This window comes from Anarhichas minor, unplaced genomic scaffold (genome assembly GCF_050575085.1).
Source record: "Anarhichas minor isolate MPS153535 unplaced genomic scaffold, ASM5057508v1 ptg000024l, whole genome shotgun sequence".
NCBI classification, from domain to species: domain Eukaryota; kingdom Metazoa; phylum Chordata; class Actinopteri; order Perciformes; family Anarhichadidae; genus Anarhichas; species Anarhichas minor.
The window spans coordinates 18,166,648-18,185,011 of record NW_027466470.1 but is presented as its reverse complement, the minus strand read 5'-3'; the positions used below and the strand labels follow the sequence as shown (position 1 = coordinate 18,185,011).

Here is an 18,364-nt window from a genome sequence, read left to right as displayed (position 1 = left end):
GTAAGCCACAAAAGGTCATTGCTGAAGAAGCTGGCTGTTCACAGAGTGCTGTGTCCAAGCATATTAATGGAAAGTTGAGTGGAAGGAAAAAATGTTAGAAAAAGGTGCACAAGTAACAGGGATAACCGCAGCCTTGTGAGGCAAAGCCCATTTAAGAATTTGGGGGCGATTCACAAGGAGTGGACTGCGGCTGGAGTCAGTGCTTCAAGAGCCCCCACACACAGACGTATCCAGGACATGGGCTACAACTGTCGCATTCCTTGTCAAGCCACTCCTGAACCAGACACGTCAGAAGCGTCTTACCTGGGCTAAGGAGAAAAAGGACTGTTGCTCAGTGGTCCAAAGTCGTCTTTTCAGATGAAAGTAAATTTTGCATTTCATTTGGAAATCAAGGTCCCAGAGTCTGGAGGAAGGGTGGTGAGGCACACAATCCAAGTTACTTGAAGTTTCCAGTCAGTGATGATTTGGGGAGCCATGTCATCTGTTGGTCCACTATTTTAAGTCCAAAGTCAGCGTAGCCATCTACCAGGACATTTTAGAGCACTTCATGCTTCCCTCTGCTGACAAGCTTTATGAAGATGCGGATTTCATTTTCCAGCAGGACTTGGCACCTGCTACACTGCCAAAAGTACCAATAACTGGTTTAATGACCACAGTATCACTGCTTGATTGGCCAGCAAACTCTCCTGACCTAAACCCAACAATGCAGACGAGCTGAAGGCCGCTATCAAAGCAACCTGGGCTTCCATAACAGCAGTGCCACAGGCTCATCACCTCCATTGATGCAAAAGGAGCCCCGACCAAGTATTGAGTGCATACGTACACTAACATTTCTGTATTAAAATCGTGTTTGAATTAGTTTTATGTAATGTTCTCATTAGCTGTAAGCCATAATCAAAAGACAACGTTTGAAATATATCACCCTGTGTCTGATGAATCTATGAGTTTCACTTTTTGAATTACTGAAATAAATGAACTTAGATATTCTGATTCATTGCGATGCACTTTATGATCGTTACCAAGAGTTGTGATGACAGCAACAAAACCTCAATAGATCTCCGCAGGAATTTAGTTTATTCATAAGAGACCTGCTAAAAGAAGCAGAGATCATTCACTGTATATGAAGTTGCTGACCAGATGTGCATTTCAAGCAGTTTCACCAAGAACAAGCTTTTTTACCCAATTACACACAAGCTTAATAATGGGAGCCCTTTCAAGTAGATAGTTACATCTTTAATGACTTCATTGTGATCTGAACTGTAAAGAGACAGGCATCAAGCTTTTAGAAGCTTACAAGACCCAAGAATAAAAATCCAATTCAGATTGAAGGCGCCAGTGTGCAGGATGGATCCGTTCCTGTTGGAGAACAAAAAGAAAAAAGGTTAAGTAGTTGTTGAGGATTAATAGAATATATAGCGCAATGTAAAATTACCTTGAAAATACTTCAGGAATTCACATCAGTGATGGTAAGTGGCCCAAGGACAGCATTTTGTACCACACCGTGCTTCCCTGTTTAAAAAAAAAAAAAGAAAAGTTTAAGTACAAATCAGAGCAGACACGTTAATATAGCAGAAGTCATGCAGATACCTGATGCTGTACTCCTGATCCTCCTGGACTTGCAGTCAGATTCACAGCAGTCACAGAGATTGCTGTATGCAGAGTTGTCCAGCAGCTCCCAGCTGAGATCGTGAGGATTGAAGGAGAGTCAGAAAGTTATTCTCAAGCAGTCCATCATACAAGTCTGATTGAACCCAGAAAACATTGTGAATAGTTAAGTGACATTTTTACCCATGCTCTTTGACATAGTGGCAGGCCTTCTTGGTGTTGTCCATACCGTTGGGATCCCAAGCCACAAGTTTACAGTGGATAAACACCTGTTGAGTGGTGAGGTTGCAAGGCACAGTTAGCTTCCAGCTTTCACAATAAAGCCCTGAATCTAAAAATCAACATCATAGTTACCCGTTCGCCGAGACCAAACCTAAAGGCTTGAAGGGATAGATGGATCTCAGATGATTTTTGCCTTTGTTCGAATTTAGAGCGTGATACCAGACTGTCCACAAGACATCTGTGTGGTTGAGAACGGAAGAGTGTTACATCTTATATCTGGACAACAACAAAAAAGCGGTGACACAAGATTACCCCTTATTGGCGATTATCGGATACAAAGTGCTCTCAGGCTGCAGCTCCGCTGTGGTAGCCGCTACGCATTCCTCAAGAAGCAGCAGCAAGGGCTGATGGGTCATCTGAGACACGCTAGCCATGATTGGGATAAAGGAGCCCAGAGGAAAAGTAGAGGATTCAGCAGGGCCTGAGAAGTCAGCTACAGGAGTAAATAGGAGAGGAGTCATTACGTTACAAGAGTCACCGTGAGAGCCGACATTTCCAGTGAGGTCATGCTTTACACCCACCATTCATGAGTCCAATGTGGAACACTAGAGCTCCTAGACCGTATGTACTGAACACTGGCTCATAAATCAGAGGGTACCAGTTATTAGGCCTGCAACACAAAACAAAAGCAATTGAGTAAAGCAACTGCTGCCATTTTACCAAACACTCTACTGTTGTAGTATGAACACCCACCTCTCATATGCACAGGCAACGGGGTAAGTGAAGTCAGGAGAGGAACTATAGGTCAGATCATTGGTGTACATCAAGTGATCCCCAGTTACCTACGAGAGAGACAAATGTCACCAAGCTGCAGGAAATACACTGGACTCAGTTTGCAGGTAAATATATATGTTTTACGCACAATTCTCCTGAAGTTACAATCGTTGACATCCACGCTGAAAACAGCCTCGGTGGCCGAGATGCTGGTGGGGAAGCAGTTACCCAGACGGAAGAGTGAGAAATCAGCCTGGGATCTGCTCTCCGTCCACACCAGCGTCACAAAATCTGGGCCGCACTTCAGCTTCATGTCTGGAAGAAGACACAACACAAAGAACTCAAGCTTCTACTCAAACAGCTTTTGTTAATGATAATCACATACCTTCGTCCACCATTTTGCTACAGTATTACCTGCATATACCGACATGGCAGCGGCCAGGCTCAAAAGCAGTGCACGTTGCCAAAAGAAAGCCATCATGACTGGATGCCTGCCTCTGACACTGTGGAGGTTTTTAAGTCCTTGTTACCGGGGCACTTTTCATTAAGAAACCCTCTTTCACCTGGTGTGTGTCAACAGCCTCAGGTGCAGAGGCCATCACGCTGATTGCAGCTTGGAAAGCAAGGCTGCGGTCGAATAGTCCTTTTTGCTCATAGGAAGGTTCCCAACTGAGTGAAATGACTCGGAAGTATCTAAGTGGCCGCCATGAAAAGAGCTGTTTGAATCCTCTAAATGCTAAGGAAAGGTGCTTCATTTAAACATTTAAAGTGACGCACCATTCGGCCGTCCATGAAAACAAACGATATGCTTATCTTACACAGGTTTAACAATTATACTCATACAGTCAAAAAGTAATGGGATTCATGTTGATGAATATGAATAGACAGTGACAATCCTTACGTTTAATTTCATATGTATTTATTTACTTCAAACATGTAACAAATAAATTTATTTTTTAAAGAATAAGAAATAAAATGGAAAGTACATTTTGTAAATTGTCAATGAACAAATTCACGTTCTCAATAACAAGAACCATCAGTAAAACACAAAACAAGCTAGGCCTATGATAGATTAGTAAACTGGTAAAAAGCACAATATAACCGAACCGTTGAATCTACATTATTGCAGAAAGGAAATATTGATATTGAACAGTTTCATTGATATTGCACGAGTAAATTGTCAGTTTCTACTGAAACAGTGTTGATTGTAAAGTGTGACAGCAGCAGGAAGGAAGGAGCTCCGGTTTCTCTCCTTCACACACCACGAGTGAATCAGCCTCTCAGAAAAGACGTTCTTTATATAGCCTGCATGCAGTACAGTAACAGATTTCATGGGGACATGTTTTAGTTGCGCTTTTTGTAGTCCTTCTCCGTTGTAGTTTCACTATGGCAGATCTACGTCAGTGACAGGAAACACCACAGTTGTCTTTTCCTAACTCCTCATGAATTCTCCTTTACATTTTTCCTTAACCCCATGACGTTTCCATAGAGGTCCAGGAAAAGTGGTTAGGAATAGGCGTTAGGAGGTCATTTTTGGACTTTTTGACTGCAGCCGAACTTATGATACAGACCCGTCTCATTTTGATGGGGTAAAGCTTCATCAGCTGCACGTTAGCAGGTGTCACGTTTTGTGGAAATATTTTCTCTTTACACATAAATAAGACAATATGAGGCAACGCATTTCACACATACATTTAAATATGTATCACGGCCATGAAGCAAGGTAACCAAATAACCTGGAACAATTTTTCTTTACCACCATGCCTGCAACCATGCTGCTGGTGGCATGCACTGTAAACAGTGTGAGAACTAGTTTATCTAGCAGAGTTGAATAGAAATAGATCTGCACACTAAGTAGCTCCCATTAAAATAATTCCAATGTCTATTCTCTCTGTTGATTTTATATGTAGGGCCAGTGTTTTAAAGGGCATAATGGGTTTTTTGAGGGCACAGCATTAGGCCTCAGCGCTCAGCTGAGTTCAGAGGTCTCCCAGTCGCATAGGAGCCGCAGCGCCTGTGTACTCGAGCACGCCACAGTCATGTCAGTGCCCACCTGCGGTGAAAGTTGTGCTGCAGCAGCTTCAAGAGGATACAAGGAAGTGCTTTGCGATCACCTCAAGTTCGAAGAGGCCCTCCTGATAGCGGACTTATACAGCAACTCCCTGTACCCCTACTCGGACACCATATCCTCGCTGATCAAACACTACGGTCAGCCTCACCAGCTGTCACTACAGCAAATCGCAGAGTTAATGGAGGAGCCCACCATTTGAGCAGAGGACACCGCGGGATTCAGGAGGTTCGCTCTGAGAGTCAAGGCCAAAGGATGCTACATGGCTCAGCAATGACGTTCAAGATCTTCCCAGATGGTCAGCTAACAAAGACATTGACCATTGAGAGGGCCTTCACTGCAGGTGAGCTAGCTTAACACTCTTATCCAGTGAAGGGACTTCAGCGTAGATATAAGCACCTCAAGAGGATCTCCCTGCAGCCCATCATTAACGCCCAGCCGCTCCTCCTGACAGGCTCAGACTGTCTACACCTCGTTACGCCTATTGAGCCTGTTTGTCTCGGCCCGCCAGTGAAGACCAGGCTCGGCTGGACACTGCAGGAGCCAGTTAAGTCTCTCCAACAGTGTAGCCGCCAACAGGAGTACCTTATCCTGGCCACCACCTCCCCGGCTACTGAACTCTTCAATCAGGTCGAGAAACTCTGGCAACTGGACACCTTACCATACAGAAGCGAGAAGCTGGTTAAGAGGTCCCGGAGAGTTGAAGAGGCCATGAACCGTCTCCACGACATTTACCACATGGACATCAGGTCATAGTGTTGCATGTTTAAGCTTATGTGACTTTTATTTTAAGTCTGGATACAGGTGCATCTCATAGAATATCATCAAAAAGTTAATTTATTTCAGTAATTCAATTCAAAAAGTGAAACTCATATTATATAGATTCATTACACACAGGGTAATATATTTCAAGTGTTTATTTCTTTTAATTTTGATGATTATGGGTTACAGCTAATGAACACCCACAATTCAGTATCTTAGAAAAGTAGAATATTGTGAATAAGTTCAATATTGTGACATGGTGTCACACTCTAATCAGCAAATGAACTCAAAACACCTGCAAAGGTTTCCTGAGCCTTTAAATGGTCTGTCTGGTTCAGTAGGCTACACAATCATGGGGAAGACTGCTGACAAGACAGTTGTCCAGAAGACAGTCATTGACACCCTCCACAAGGAGGGTAAGCCACAAAAGGTCATTGCTGAAGAAGCTGGCTGTTCACAGAGTGCTGTGTCCAAGCATATTAATGGAAAGTTGAGTGGAAGGAAAAAATGTTAGAAAAAGGTGCACAAGTAACAGGGATAACCGCAGCCTTGTGAGGCAAAGCCCATTTAAGAATTTGGGGGCGATTCACAAGGAGTGGACTGCGGCTGGAGTCAGTGCTTCAAGAGCCCCCACACACAGACGTATCCAGGACATGGGCTACAACTGTCGCATTCCTTGTCAAGCCACTCCTGAACCAGACACGTCAGAAGCGTCTTACCTGGGCTAAGGAGAAAAAGGACTGTTGCTCAGTGGTCCAAAGTCGTCTTTTCAGATGAAAGTAAATTTTGCATTTCATTTGGAAATCAAGGTCCCAGAGTCTGGAGGAAGGGTGGTGAGGCACACAATCCAAGTTACTTGAAGTTTCCAGTCAGCGATGATTTGGGGAGCCATGTCATCTGTTGGTCCACTATTTTAAGTCCAAAGTCAGCGTAGCCATCTACCAGGACATTTTAGAGCACTTCATGCTTCCCTCTGCTGACAAGCTTTATGAAGATGCGGATTTCATTTTCCAGCAGGACTTGGCACCTGCTACACTGCCAAAAGTACCAATAACTGGTTTAATGACCACAGTATCACTGTGCTTGATTGGCCAGCAAACTCTCCTGACCTAAACCCAACAATGCAGACGAGCTGAAGGCCGCTATCAAAGCAACCTGGGCTTCCATAACAGCAGTGCCACAGGCTCATCACCTCCATTGATGCAAAAGGAGCCCCGACCAAGTATTGAGTGCATACGTACACTAACATTTCTGTATTAAAATCGTGTTTGAATTAGTTTTATGTAATGTTCTCATTAGCTGTAAGCCATAATCAAAAGACAACGTTTGAAATATATCACCCTGTGTCTGATGAATCTATGAGTTTCACTTTTTGAATTACTGAAATAAATGAACTTAGATATTCTGATTCATTGCGATGCACTTTATGATCGTTACCAAGAGTTGTGATGACAGCAACAAAACCTCAATAGATCTCCGCAGGAATTTAGTTTATTCATAAGAGACCTGCTAAAAGAAGCAGAGATCATTCACTGTATATGAAGTTGCTGACCAGATGTGCATTTCAAGCAGTTTCACCAAGAACAAGCTTTTTTACCCAATTACACACAAGCTTAATAATGGGAGCCCTTTCAAGTAGATAGTTACATCTTTAATGACTTCATTGTGATCTGAACTGTAAAGAGACAGGCATCAAGCTTTTAGAAGCTTACAAGACCCAAGAATAAAAATCCAATTCAGATTGAAGGCGCCAGTGTGCAGGATGGATCCGTTCCTGTTGGAGAACAAAAAGAAAAAAGGTTAAGTAGTTGTTGAGGATTAATAGAATATATAGCGCAATGTAAAATTACCTTGAAAATACTTCAGGAATTCACATCAGTGATGGTAAGTGGCCCAAGGACAGCATTTTGTACCACACCGTGCTTCCCTGTTTAAAAAAAAAAAAGAAAAGTTTAAGTACAAATCAGAGCAGACACGTTAATATAGCAGAAGTCATGCAGATACCTGATGCTGTACTCCTGATCCTCCTGGACTTGCAGTCAGATTCACAGCAGTCACAGAGATTGCTGTATGCAGAGTTGTCCAGCAGCTCCCAGCTGAGATCGTGAGGATTGAAGGAGAGTCAGAAAGTTATTCTCAAGCAGTCCATCATACAAGTCTGATTGAACCCAGAAAACATTGTGAATAGTTAAGTGACATTTTTACCCATGCTCTTTGACATAGTGGCAGGCCTTCTTGGTGTTGTCCATACCGTTGGGATCCCAAGCCACAAGTTTACAGTGGATAAACACCTGTTGAGTGGTGAGGTTGCGAGGCATAGTTAGCTTCCAGCTTTCACAATAAAGCCCTGAATCTAAAAATCAACATCATAGTTACCCGTTCGCCGAGACCAAACCTAAAGGCTTGAAGGGATAGATGGATCTCAGATGATTTTTGCCTTTGTTCGAATTTAGAGCGTGATACCAGACTGTCCACAAGACATCTGTGTGGTTGAGAACGGAAGAGTGTTACATCTTATATCTGGACAACAACAAAAAAGCGGTGACACAAGATTACCCCTTATTGGCGATTATCAGATACAAAGTGCTCTCAGGCTGCAGCTCCGCTGTGGTAGCCGCTACGCATTCCTCAAGAAGCAGCAGCAAGGGCTGATGGGTCATCTGAGACACGCTAGCCATGATTGGGATAAAGGAGCCCAGAGGAAAAGTAGAGGATTCAGCAGGGCCTGAGAAGTCAGCTACAGGAGTAAATAGGAGAGGAGTCATTACGTTACAAGAGTCACCGTGAGAGCCGACATTTCCAGTGAGGTCATGCTTTACACCCACCATTCATGAGTCCAATGTGGAACACTAGAGCTCCTAGACCGTATGTACTGAACACTGGCTCATAAATCAGAGGGTACCAGTTATTAGGCCTGCAACACAAAACAAAAGCAATTGAGTAAAGCAACTGCTGCCATTTTACCAAACACTCTACTGTTGTAGTATGAACACCCACCTCTCATATGCACAGGCAACAGGGTAAGTGAAGTCAGGAGAGGAACTATAGGTCAGATCATTGGTGTACATCAAGTGATCCCCAGTTACCTACGAGAGAGACAAATGTCACCAAGCTGCAGGAAATACACTGGACTCAGTTTGCAGGTAAATATATATGTTTTACGCACAATTCTCCTGAAGTTACAATCGTTGACATCCACGCTGAAAACAGCCTCGGTGGCCGAGATGCTGGTGGGGAAGCAGTTACCCAGACGGAAGAGTGAGAAATCAGCCTGGGATCTGCTCTCCGTCCACACCAGCGTCACAAAATCTGGGCCGCACTTCAGCTTCATGTCTGGAAGAAGACACAACACAAAGAACTCAAGCTTCTACTCAAACAGCTTTTGTTAATGATAATCACATACCTTCGTCCACCATTTTGCTACAGTATTACCTGCATATACCGACATGGCAGCGGCCAGGCTCAAAAGCAGTGCACGTTGCCAAAAGAAAGCCATCATGACTGGATGCCTGCCTCTGACACTGTGGAGGTTTTTAAGTCCTTGTTACCGGGGCACTTTTCATTAAGAAACCCTCTTTCACCTGGTGTGTGTCAACAGCCTCAGGTGCAGAGGCCATCACGCTGATTGCAGCTTGGAAAGCAAGGCTGCGGTCGAATAGTCCTTTTTGCTCATAGGAAGGTTCCCAACTGAGTGAAATGACTCGGAAGTATCTAAGTGGCCGCCATGAAAAGAGCTGTTTGAATCCTCTAAATGCTAAGGAAAGGTGCTTCATTTAAACATTTAAAGTGACGCACCATTCGGCCGTCCATGAAAACAAACGATATGCTTATCTTACACAGGTTTAACAATTATACTCATACAGTCAAAAAGTAATGGGATTCATGTTGATGAATATGAATAGACAGTGACAATCCTTACGTTTAATTTCATATGTATTTATTTACTTCAAACATGTAACAAATAAATTTATTTTTTAAAGAATAAGAAATAAAATGGAAAGTACATTTTGTAAATTGTCAATGAACAAATTCACGTTCTCAATAACAAGAACCATCAGTAAAACACAAAACAAGCTAGGCCTATGATAGATTAGTAAACTGGTAAAAAGCACAATATAACCGAACCGTTGAATCTACATTATTGCAGAAAGGAAATATTGATATTGAACAGTTTCATTGATATTGCACGAGTAAATTGTCAGTTTCTACTGAAACAGTGTTGATTGTAAAGTGTGACAGCAGCAGGAAGGAAGGAGCTCCGGTTTCTCTCCTTCACACACCACGAGTGAATCAGCCTCTCAGAAAAGACGTTCTTTATATAGCCTGCATGCAGTACAGTAACAGATTTCATGGGGACATGTTTTAGTTGCGCTTTTTGTAGTCCTTCTCCGTTGTAGTTTCACTATGGCAGATCTACGTCAGTGACAGGAAACACCACAGTTGTCTTTTCCTAACTCCTCATGAATTCTCCTTTACATTTTTCCTTAACCCCATGACGTTTCCATAGAGGTCCAGGAAAAGTGGTTAGGAATAGGCGTTAGGAGGTCATTTTTGGACTTTTTGACTGCAGCCGAACTTATGATACAGACCCGTCTCATTTTGATGGGGTAAAGCTTCATCAGCTGCACGTTAGCAGGTGTCACGTTTTGTGGAAATATTTTCTCTTTACACATAAATAAGACAATATGAGGCAACGCATTTCACACATACATTTAAATATGTATCACGGCCATGAAGCAAGGTAACCAAATAACCTGGAACAATTTTTCTTTACCACCATGCCTGCAACCATGCTGCTGGTGGCATGCACTGTAAACAGTGTGAGAACTAGTTTATCTAGCAGAGTTGAATAGAAATAGATCTGCACACTAAGTAGCTCCCATTAAAATAATTCCAATGTCTATTCTCTCTGTTGATTTTATATGTAGGGCCAGTGTTTTAAAGGGCATAATGGGTTTTTTGAGGGCACAGCATTAGGCCTCAGCGCTCAGCTGAGTTCAGAGGTCTCCCAGTCGCATAGGAGCCGCAGCGCCTGTGTACTCGAGCACGCCACAGTCATGTCAGTGCCCACCTGCGGTGAAAGTTGTGCTGCAGCAGCTTCAAGAGGATACAAGGAAGTGCTTTGCGATCACCTCAAGTTCGAAGAGGCCCTCCTGATAGCGGACTTATACAGCAACTCCCTGTACCCCTACTCGGACACCATATCCTCGCTGATCAAACACTACGGTCAGCCTCACCAGCTGTCACTACAGCAAATCGCAGAGTTAATGGAGGAGCCCACCATTTGAGCAGAGGACACCGCGGGATTCAGGAGGTTCGCTCTGAGAGTCAAGGCCAAAGGATGCTACATGGCTCAGCAATGACGTTCAAGATCTTCCCAGATGGTCAGCTAACAAAGACATTGACCATTGAGAGGGCCTTCACTGCAGGTGAGCTAGCTTAACACTCTTATCCAGTGAAGGGACTTCAGCGTAGATATAAGCACCTCAAGAGGATCTCCCTGCAGCCCATCATTAACGCCCAGCCGCTCCTCCTGACAGGCTCAGACTGTCTACACCTCGTTACGCCTATTGAGCCTGTTTGTCTCGGCCCGCCAGTGAAGACCAGGCTCGGCTGGACACTGCAGGAGCCAGTTAAGTCTCTCCAACAGTGTAGCCGCCAACAGGAGTACCTTATCCTGGCCACCACCTCCCCGGCTACTGAACTCTTCAATCAGGTCGAGAAACTCTGGCAACTGGACACCTTACCATACAGAAGCGAGAAGCTGGTTAAGAGGTCCCGGAGAGTTGAAGAGGCCATGAACCGTCTCCACGACATTTACCACATGGACATCAGGTCATAGTGTTGCATGTTTAAGCTTATGTGACTTTTATTTTAAGTCTGGATACAGGTGCATCTCATAGAATATCATCAAAAAGTTAATTTATTTCAGTAATTCAATTCAAAAAGTGAAACTCATATTATATAGATTCATTACACACAGGGTAATATATTTCAAGTGTTTATTTCTTTTAATTTTGATGATTATGGGTTACAGCTAATGAACACCCACAATTCAGTATCTTAGAAAAGTAGAATATTGTGAATAAGTTCAATATTGTGACATGGTGTCACACTCTAATCAGCAAATGAACTCAAAACACCTGCAAAGGTTTCCTGAGCCTTTAAATGGTCTGTCTGGTTCAGTAGGCTACACAATCATGGGGAAGACTGCTGACAAGACAGTTGTCCAGAAGACAGTCATTGACACCCTCCACAAGGAGGGTAAGCCACAAAAGGTCATTGCTGAAGAAGCTGGCTGTTCACAGAGTGCTGTGTCCAAGCATATTAATGGAAAGTTGAGTGGAAGGAAAAAATGTTAGAAAAAGGTGCACAAGTAACAGGGATAACCGCAGCCTTGTGAGGCAAAGCCCATTTAAGAATTTGGGGGCGATTCACAAGGAGTGGACTGCGGCTGGAGTCAGTGCTTCAAGAGCCCCCACACACAGACGTATCCAGGACATGGGCTACAACTGTCGCATTCCTTGTCAAGCCACTCCTGAACCAGACACGTCAGAAGCGTCTTACCTGGGCTAAGGAGAAAAAGGACTGTTGCTCAGTGGTCCAAAGTCGTCTTTTCAGATGAAAGTAAATTTTGCATTTCATTTGGAAATCAAGGTCCCAGAGTCTGGAGGAAGGGTGGTGAGGCACACAATCCAAGTTACTTGAAGTTTCCAGTCAGCGATGATTTGGGGAGCCATGTCATCTGTTGGTCCACTATTTTAAGTCCAAAGTCAGCGTAGCCATCTACCAGGACATTTTAGAGCACTTCATGCTTCCCTCTGCTGACAAGCTTTATGAAGATGCGGATTTCATTTTCCAGCAGGACTTGGCACCTGCTACACTGCCAAAAGTACCAATAACTGGTTTAATGACCACAGTATCACTGTGCTTGATTGGCCAGCAAACTCTCCTGACCTAAACCCAACAATGCAGACGAGCTGAAGGCCGCTATCAAAGCAACCTGGGCTTCCATAACAGCAGTGCCACAGGCTCATCACCTCCATTGATGCAAAAGGAGCCCCGACCAAGTATTGAGTGCATACGTACACTAACATTTCTGTATTAAAATCGTGTTTGAATTAGTTTTATGTAATGTTCTCATTAGCTGTAAGCCATAATCAAAAGACAACGTTTGAAATATATCACCCTGTGTCTGATGAATCTATGAGTTTCACTTTTTGAATTACTGAAATAAATGAACTTAGATATTCTGATTCATTGCGATGCACTTTATGATCGTTACCAAGAGTTGTGATGACAGCAACAAAACCTCAATAGATCTCCGCAGGAATTTAGTTTATTCATAAGAGACCTGCTAAAAGAAGCAGAGATCATTCACTGTATATGAAGTTGCTGACCAGATGTGCATTTCAAGCAGTTTCACCAAGAACAAGCTTTTTTACCCAATTACACACAAGCTTAATAATGGGAGCCCTTTCAAGTAGATAGTTACATCTTTAATGACTTCATTGTGATCTGAACTGTAAAGAGACAGGCATCAAGCTTTTAGAAGCTTACAAGACCCAAGAATAAAAATCCAATTCAGATTGAAGGCGCCAGTGTGCAGGATGGATCCGTTCCTGTTGGAGAACAAAAAGAAAAAAGGTTAAGTAGTTGTTGAGGATTAATAGAATATATAGCGCAATGTAAAATTACCTTGAAAATACTTCAGGAATTCACATCAGTGATGGTAAGTGGCCCAAGGACAGCATTTTGTACCACACCGTGCTTCCCTGTTTAAAAAAAAAAAAGAAAAGTTTAAGTACAAATCAGAGCAGACACGTTAATATAGCAGAAGTCATGCAGATACCTGATGCTGTACTCCTGATCCTCCTGGACTTGCAGTCAGATTCACAGCAGTCACAGAGATTGCTGTATGCAGAGTTGTCCAGCAGCTCCCAGCTGAGATCGTGAGGATTGAAGGAGAGTCAGAAAGTTATTCTCAAGCAGTCCATCATACAAGTCTGATTGAACCCAGAAAACATTGTGAATAGTTAAGTGACATTTTTACCCATGCTCTTTGACATAGTGGCAGGCCTTCTTGGTGTTGTCCATACCGTTGGGATCCCAAGCCACAAGTTTACAGTGGATAAACACCTGTTGAGTGGTGAGGTTGCGAGGCATAGTTAGCTTCCAGCTTTCACAATAAAGCCCTGAATCTAAAAATCAACATCATAGTTACCCGTTCGCCGAGACCAAACCTAAAGGCTTGAAGGGATAGATGGATCTCAGATGATTTTTGCCTTTGTTCGAATTTAGAGCGTGATACCAGACTGTCCACAAGACATCTGTGTGGTTGAGAACGGAAGAGTGTTACATCTTATATCTGGACAACAACAAAAAAGCGGTGACACAAGATTACCCCTTATTGGCGATTATCGGATACAAAGTGCTCTCAGGCTGCAGCTCCGCTGTGGTAGCCGCTACGCATTCCTCAAGAAGCAGCAGCAAGGGCTGATGGGTCATCTGAGACACGCTAGCCATGATTGGGATAAAGGAGCCCAGAGGAAAAGTAGAGGATTCAGCAGGGCCTGAGAAGTCAGCTACAGGAGTAAATAGGAGAGGAGTCATTACGTTACAAGAGTCACCGTGAGAGCCGACATTTCCAGTGAGGTCATGCTTTACACCCACCATTCATGAGTCCAATGTGGAACACTAGAGCTCCTAGACCGTATGTACTGAACACTGGCTCATAAATCAGAGGGTACCAGTTATTAGGCCTGCAACACAAAACAAAAGCAATTGAGTAAAGCAACTGCTGCCATTTTACCAAACACTCTACTGTTGTAGTATGAACACCCACCTCTCATATGCACAGGCAACAGGGTAAGTGAAGTCAGGAGAGGAACTATAGGTCAGATCATTGGTGTACATCAAGTGATCCCCAGTTACCTACGAGAGAGACAAATGTCACCAAGCTGCAGGAAATACACTGGACTCAGTTTGCAGGTAAATATATATGTTTTACGCACAATTCTCCTGAAGTTACAATCGTTGACATCCACGCTGAAAACAGCCTCGGTGGCCGAGATGCTGGTGGGGAAGCAGTTACCCAGACGGAAGAGTGAGAAATCAGCCTGGGATCTGCTCTCCGTCCACACCAGCGTCACAAAATCTGGGCCGCACTTCAGCTTCATGTCTGGAAGAAGACACAACACAAAGAACTCAAGCTTCTACTCAAACAGCTTTTGTTAATGATAATCACATACCTTCGTCCACCATTTTGCTACAGTATTACCTGCATATACCGACATGGCAGCGGCCAGGCTCAAAAGCAGTGCACGTTGCCAAAAGAAAGCCATCATGACTGGATGCCTGCCTCTGACACTGTGGAGGTTTTTAAGTCCTTGTTACCGGGGCACTTTTCATTAAGAAACCCTCTTTCACCTGGTGTGTGTCAACAGCCTCAGGTGCAGAGGCCATCACGCTGATTGCAGCTTGGAAAGCAAGGCTGCGGTCGAATAGTCCTTTTTGCTCATAGGAAGGTTCCCAACTGAGTGAAATGACTCGGAAGTATCTAAGTGGCCGCCATGAAAAGAGCTGTTTGAATCCTCTAAATGCTAAGGAAAGGTGCTTCATTTAAACATTTAAAGTGACGCACCATTCGGCAGTCCATGAAAACAAACGATATGCTTATCTTACACAGGTTTAACAATTATACTCATACAGTCAAAAAGTAATGGGATTCATGTTGATGAATATGAATAGACAGTGACAATCCTTACGTTTAATTTCATATGTATTTATTTACTTCAAACATGTAACAAATAAATTTATTTTTTAAAGAATAAGAAATAAAATGGAAAGTACATTTTGTAAATTGTCAATGAACAAATTCACGTTCTCAATAACAAGAACCATCAGTAAAACACAAAACAAGCTAGGCCTATGATAGATTAGTAAACTGGTAAAAAGCACAATATAACCGAACCGTTGAATCTACATTATTGCAGAAAGGAAATATTGATATTGAACAGTTTCATTGATATTGCACGAGTAAATTGTCAGTTTCTACTGAAACAGTGTTGATTGTAAAGTGTGACAGCAGCAGGAAGGAAGGAGCTCCGGTTTCTCTCCTTCACACACCACGAGTGAATCAGCCTCTCAGAAAAGACGTTCTTTATATAGCCTGCATGCAGTACAGTAACAGATTTCATGGGGACATGTTTTAGTTGCGCTTTTTGTAGTCCTTCTCCGTTGTAGTTTCACTATGGCAGATCTATGTCAGTGACAGGAAACACCACAGTTGTCTTTTCCTAACTCCTCATGAATTCTCCTTTACATTTTTCCTTAACCCCATGACGTTTCCATAGAGGTCCAGGAAAAGTGGTTAGGAATAGGCGTTAGGAGGTCATTTTTGGACTTTTTGACTGCAGCCGAACTTATGATACAGACCCGTCTCATTTTGATGGGGTAAAGCTTCATCAGCTGCACGTTAGCAGGTGTCACGTTTTGTGGAAATATTTTCTCTTTACACATAAATAAGACAATATGAGGCAACGCATTTCACACATACATTTAAATATGTATCACGGCCATGAAGCAAGGTAACCAAATAACCTGGAACAATTTTTCTTTACCACCATGCCTGCAACCATGCTGCTGGTGGCATGCACTGTAAACAGTGTGAGAACTAGTTTATCTAGCAGAGTTGAATAGAAATAGATCTGCACACTAAGTAGCTCCCATTAAAATAATTCCAATGTCTATTCTCTCTGTTGATTTTATATGTAGGGCCAGTGTTTTAAAGGGCATAATGGGTTTTTTGAGGGCACAGCATTAGGCCTCAGCGCTCAGCTGAGTTCAGAGGTCTCCCAGTCGCATAGGAGCCGCAGCGCCTGTGTACTCGAGCACGCCACAGTCATGTCAGTGCCCACCTGCGGTGAAAGTTGTGCTGCAGCAGCTTCAAGAGGATACAAGGAAGTGCTTTGCGATCACCTCAAGTTCGAAGAGGCCCTCCTGATAGCGGACTTATACAGCAACTCCCTGTACCCCTACTCGGACACCATATCCTCGCTGATCAAACACTACGGTCAGCCTCACCAGCTGTCACTACAGCAAATCGCAGAGTTAATGGAGGAGCCCACCATTTGAGCAGAGGACACCGCGGGATTCAGGAGGTTCGCTCTGAGAGTCAAGGCCAAAGGATGCTACATGGCTCAGCAATGACGTTCAAGATCTTCCCAGATGGTCAGCTAACAAAGACATTGACCATTGAGAGGGCCTTCACTGCAGGTGAGCTAGCTTAACACTCTTATCCAGTGAAGGGACTTCAGCGTAGATATAAGCACCTCAAGAGGATCTCCCTGCAGCCCATCATTAACGCCCAGCCGCTCCTCCTGACAGGCTCAGACTGTCTACACCTCGTTACGCCTATTGAGCCTGTTTGTCTCGGCCCGCCAGTGAAGACTAGGCTCGGCTGGACACTGCAGGAGCCAGTTAAGTCTCTCCAACAGTGTAGCCGCCAACAGGAGTACCTTATCCTGGCCACCACCTCCCCGGCTACTGAACTCTTCAATCAGGTCGAGAAACTCTGGCAACTGGACACCTTACCATACAGAAGCGAGAAGCTGGTTAAGAGGTCCCGGAGAGTTGAAGAGGCCATGAACCGTCTCCACGACATTTACCACATGGACATCAGGTCATAGTGTTGCATGTTTAAGCTTATGTGACTTTTATTTTAAGTCTGGATACAGGTGCATCTCATAGAATATCATCAAAAAGTTAATTTATTTCAGTAATTCAATTCAAAAAGTGAAACTCATATTATATAGATTCATTACACACAGGGTAATATATTTCAAGTGTTTATTTCTTTTAATTTTGATGATTATGGGTTACAGCTAATGAACACCCACAATTCAGTATCTTAGAAAAGTAGAATATTGTGAATAAGTTCAATATTGTGACATGGTGTCACACTCTAATCAGCAAATGAACTCAAAACACCTGCAAAGGTTTCCTGAGCCTTTAAATGGTCTGTCTGGTTCAGTAGGCTACACAATCATGGGGAAGACTGCTGACAAGACAGTTGTCCAGAAGACAGTCATTGACACCCTCCACAAGGAGGGTAAGCCACAAAAGGTCATTGCTGAAGAAGCTGGCTGTTCACAGAGTGCTGTGTCCAAGCATATTAATGGAAAGTTGAGTGGAAGGAAAAAATGTTAGAAAAAGGTGCACAAGTAACAGGGATAACCGCAGCCTTGTGAGGCAAAGCCCATTTAAGAATTTGGGGGCGATTCACAAGGAGTGGACTGCGGCTGGAGTCAGTGCTTCAAGAGCCCCCCCCCACACACAGACGTATCCAGGACATGGGCTACAACTGTCGCATTCCTTGTCAAGCCACTCCTGAACCAGACACGTCAGAAGCGTCTTACCTGGGCTAAGGAGAAAAAGGACTGTTGCTCAGTGGTCCAAAGTCGTCTTTTCAGATGAAAGTAAATTTTGCATTTCATTTGGAAATCAAGGTCCCAGAGTCTGGAGGAAGGGTGGTGAGGCACACAATCCAAGTTACTTGAAGTTTCCAGTCAGTGATGATTTGGGGAGCCATGTCATCTGTTGGTCCACTATTTTAAGTCCAAAGTCAGCGTAGCCATCTACCAGGACATTTTAGAGCACTTCATGCTTCCCTCTGCTGACAAGCTTTATGAAGATGCAGATTTCATTTTCCAGCAGGACTTGGCACCTGCTACACTGCCAAAAGTACCAATAACTGGTTTAATGACCACAGTATCACTGTGCTTGATTGGCCAGCAAACTCTCCTGACCTAAACCCAACAATGCAGACGAGCTGAAGGCCGCTATCAAAGCAACCTGGGCTTCCATAACAGCAGTGCCACAGGCTCATCACCTCCATTGATGCAAAAGGAGCCCCGACCAAGTATTGAGTGC

The 18,364-nt window shown here is 43.6% G+C and overlaps 3 protein-coding genes across 3 annotated transcripts; all 3 read right to left on the bottom strand.

The window, feature by feature from the left end:
* Positions 1 to 918: 918 nt before the first annotated feature.
* Positions 919 to 3,104, bottom strand: LOC142956572 (zona pellucida sperm-binding protein 3-like). Its single transcript, XM_076098227.1, has 9 exons — positions 3,016 to 3,104; positions 2,750 to 2,916; positions 2,581 to 2,669; positions 2,409 to 2,497; positions 2,140 to 2,320; positions 1,960 to 2,065; positions 1,789 to 1,874; positions 1,588 to 1,679; positions 919 to 1,509 (listed from the first exon to the last, which is right to left on the bottom strand). The coding sequence occupies exons 1-9, from the start codon at positions 3,080 to 3,082 to the stop codon at positions 1,445 to 1,447; spliced, it is 942 nt and encodes a 313-aa protein (XP_075954342.1). The 5' UTR covers positions 3,083 to 3,104; the 3' UTR covers positions 919 to 1,444.
* Positions 3,105 to 6,767: 3,663 nt separating this feature from the next.
* On the bottom strand, positions 6,768 to 8,954 carry LOC142956591 (zona pellucida sperm-binding protein 3-like). The gene is made up of 9 exons (XM_076098250.1): positions 8,864 to 8,954; positions 8,598 to 8,764; positions 8,429 to 8,517; positions 8,257 to 8,345; positions 7,988 to 8,168; positions 7,808 to 7,913; positions 7,637 to 7,722; positions 7,436 to 7,527; positions 6,768 to 7,358 (listed from the first exon to the last, which is right to left on the bottom strand). The coding sequence occupies exons 1-9, from the start codon at positions 8,928 to 8,930 to the stop codon at positions 7,294 to 7,296; spliced, it is 942 nt and encodes a 313-aa protein (XP_075954365.1). The 5' UTR covers positions 8,931 to 8,954; the 3' UTR covers positions 6,768 to 7,293.
* Positions 8,955 to 12,615: 3,661 nt separating this feature from the next.
* On the bottom strand, positions 12,616 to 14,802 carry LOC142956578 (zona pellucida sperm-binding protein 3-like). Its single transcript, XM_076098232.1, has 9 exons — positions 14,712 to 14,802; positions 14,446 to 14,612; positions 14,277 to 14,365; positions 14,105 to 14,193; positions 13,836 to 14,016; positions 13,656 to 13,761; positions 13,485 to 13,570; positions 13,284 to 13,375; positions 12,616 to 13,206 (listed from the first exon to the last, which is right to left on the bottom strand). Exons 1-9 carry the CDS (start codon positions 14,776 to 14,778, stop codon positions 13,142 to 13,144), a joined length of 942 nt encoding a protein of 313 aa, XP_075954347.1. The 5' UTR covers positions 14,779 to 14,802; the 3' UTR covers positions 12,616 to 13,141.
* Positions 14,803 to 18,364: the final 3,562 nt, after the last annotated feature.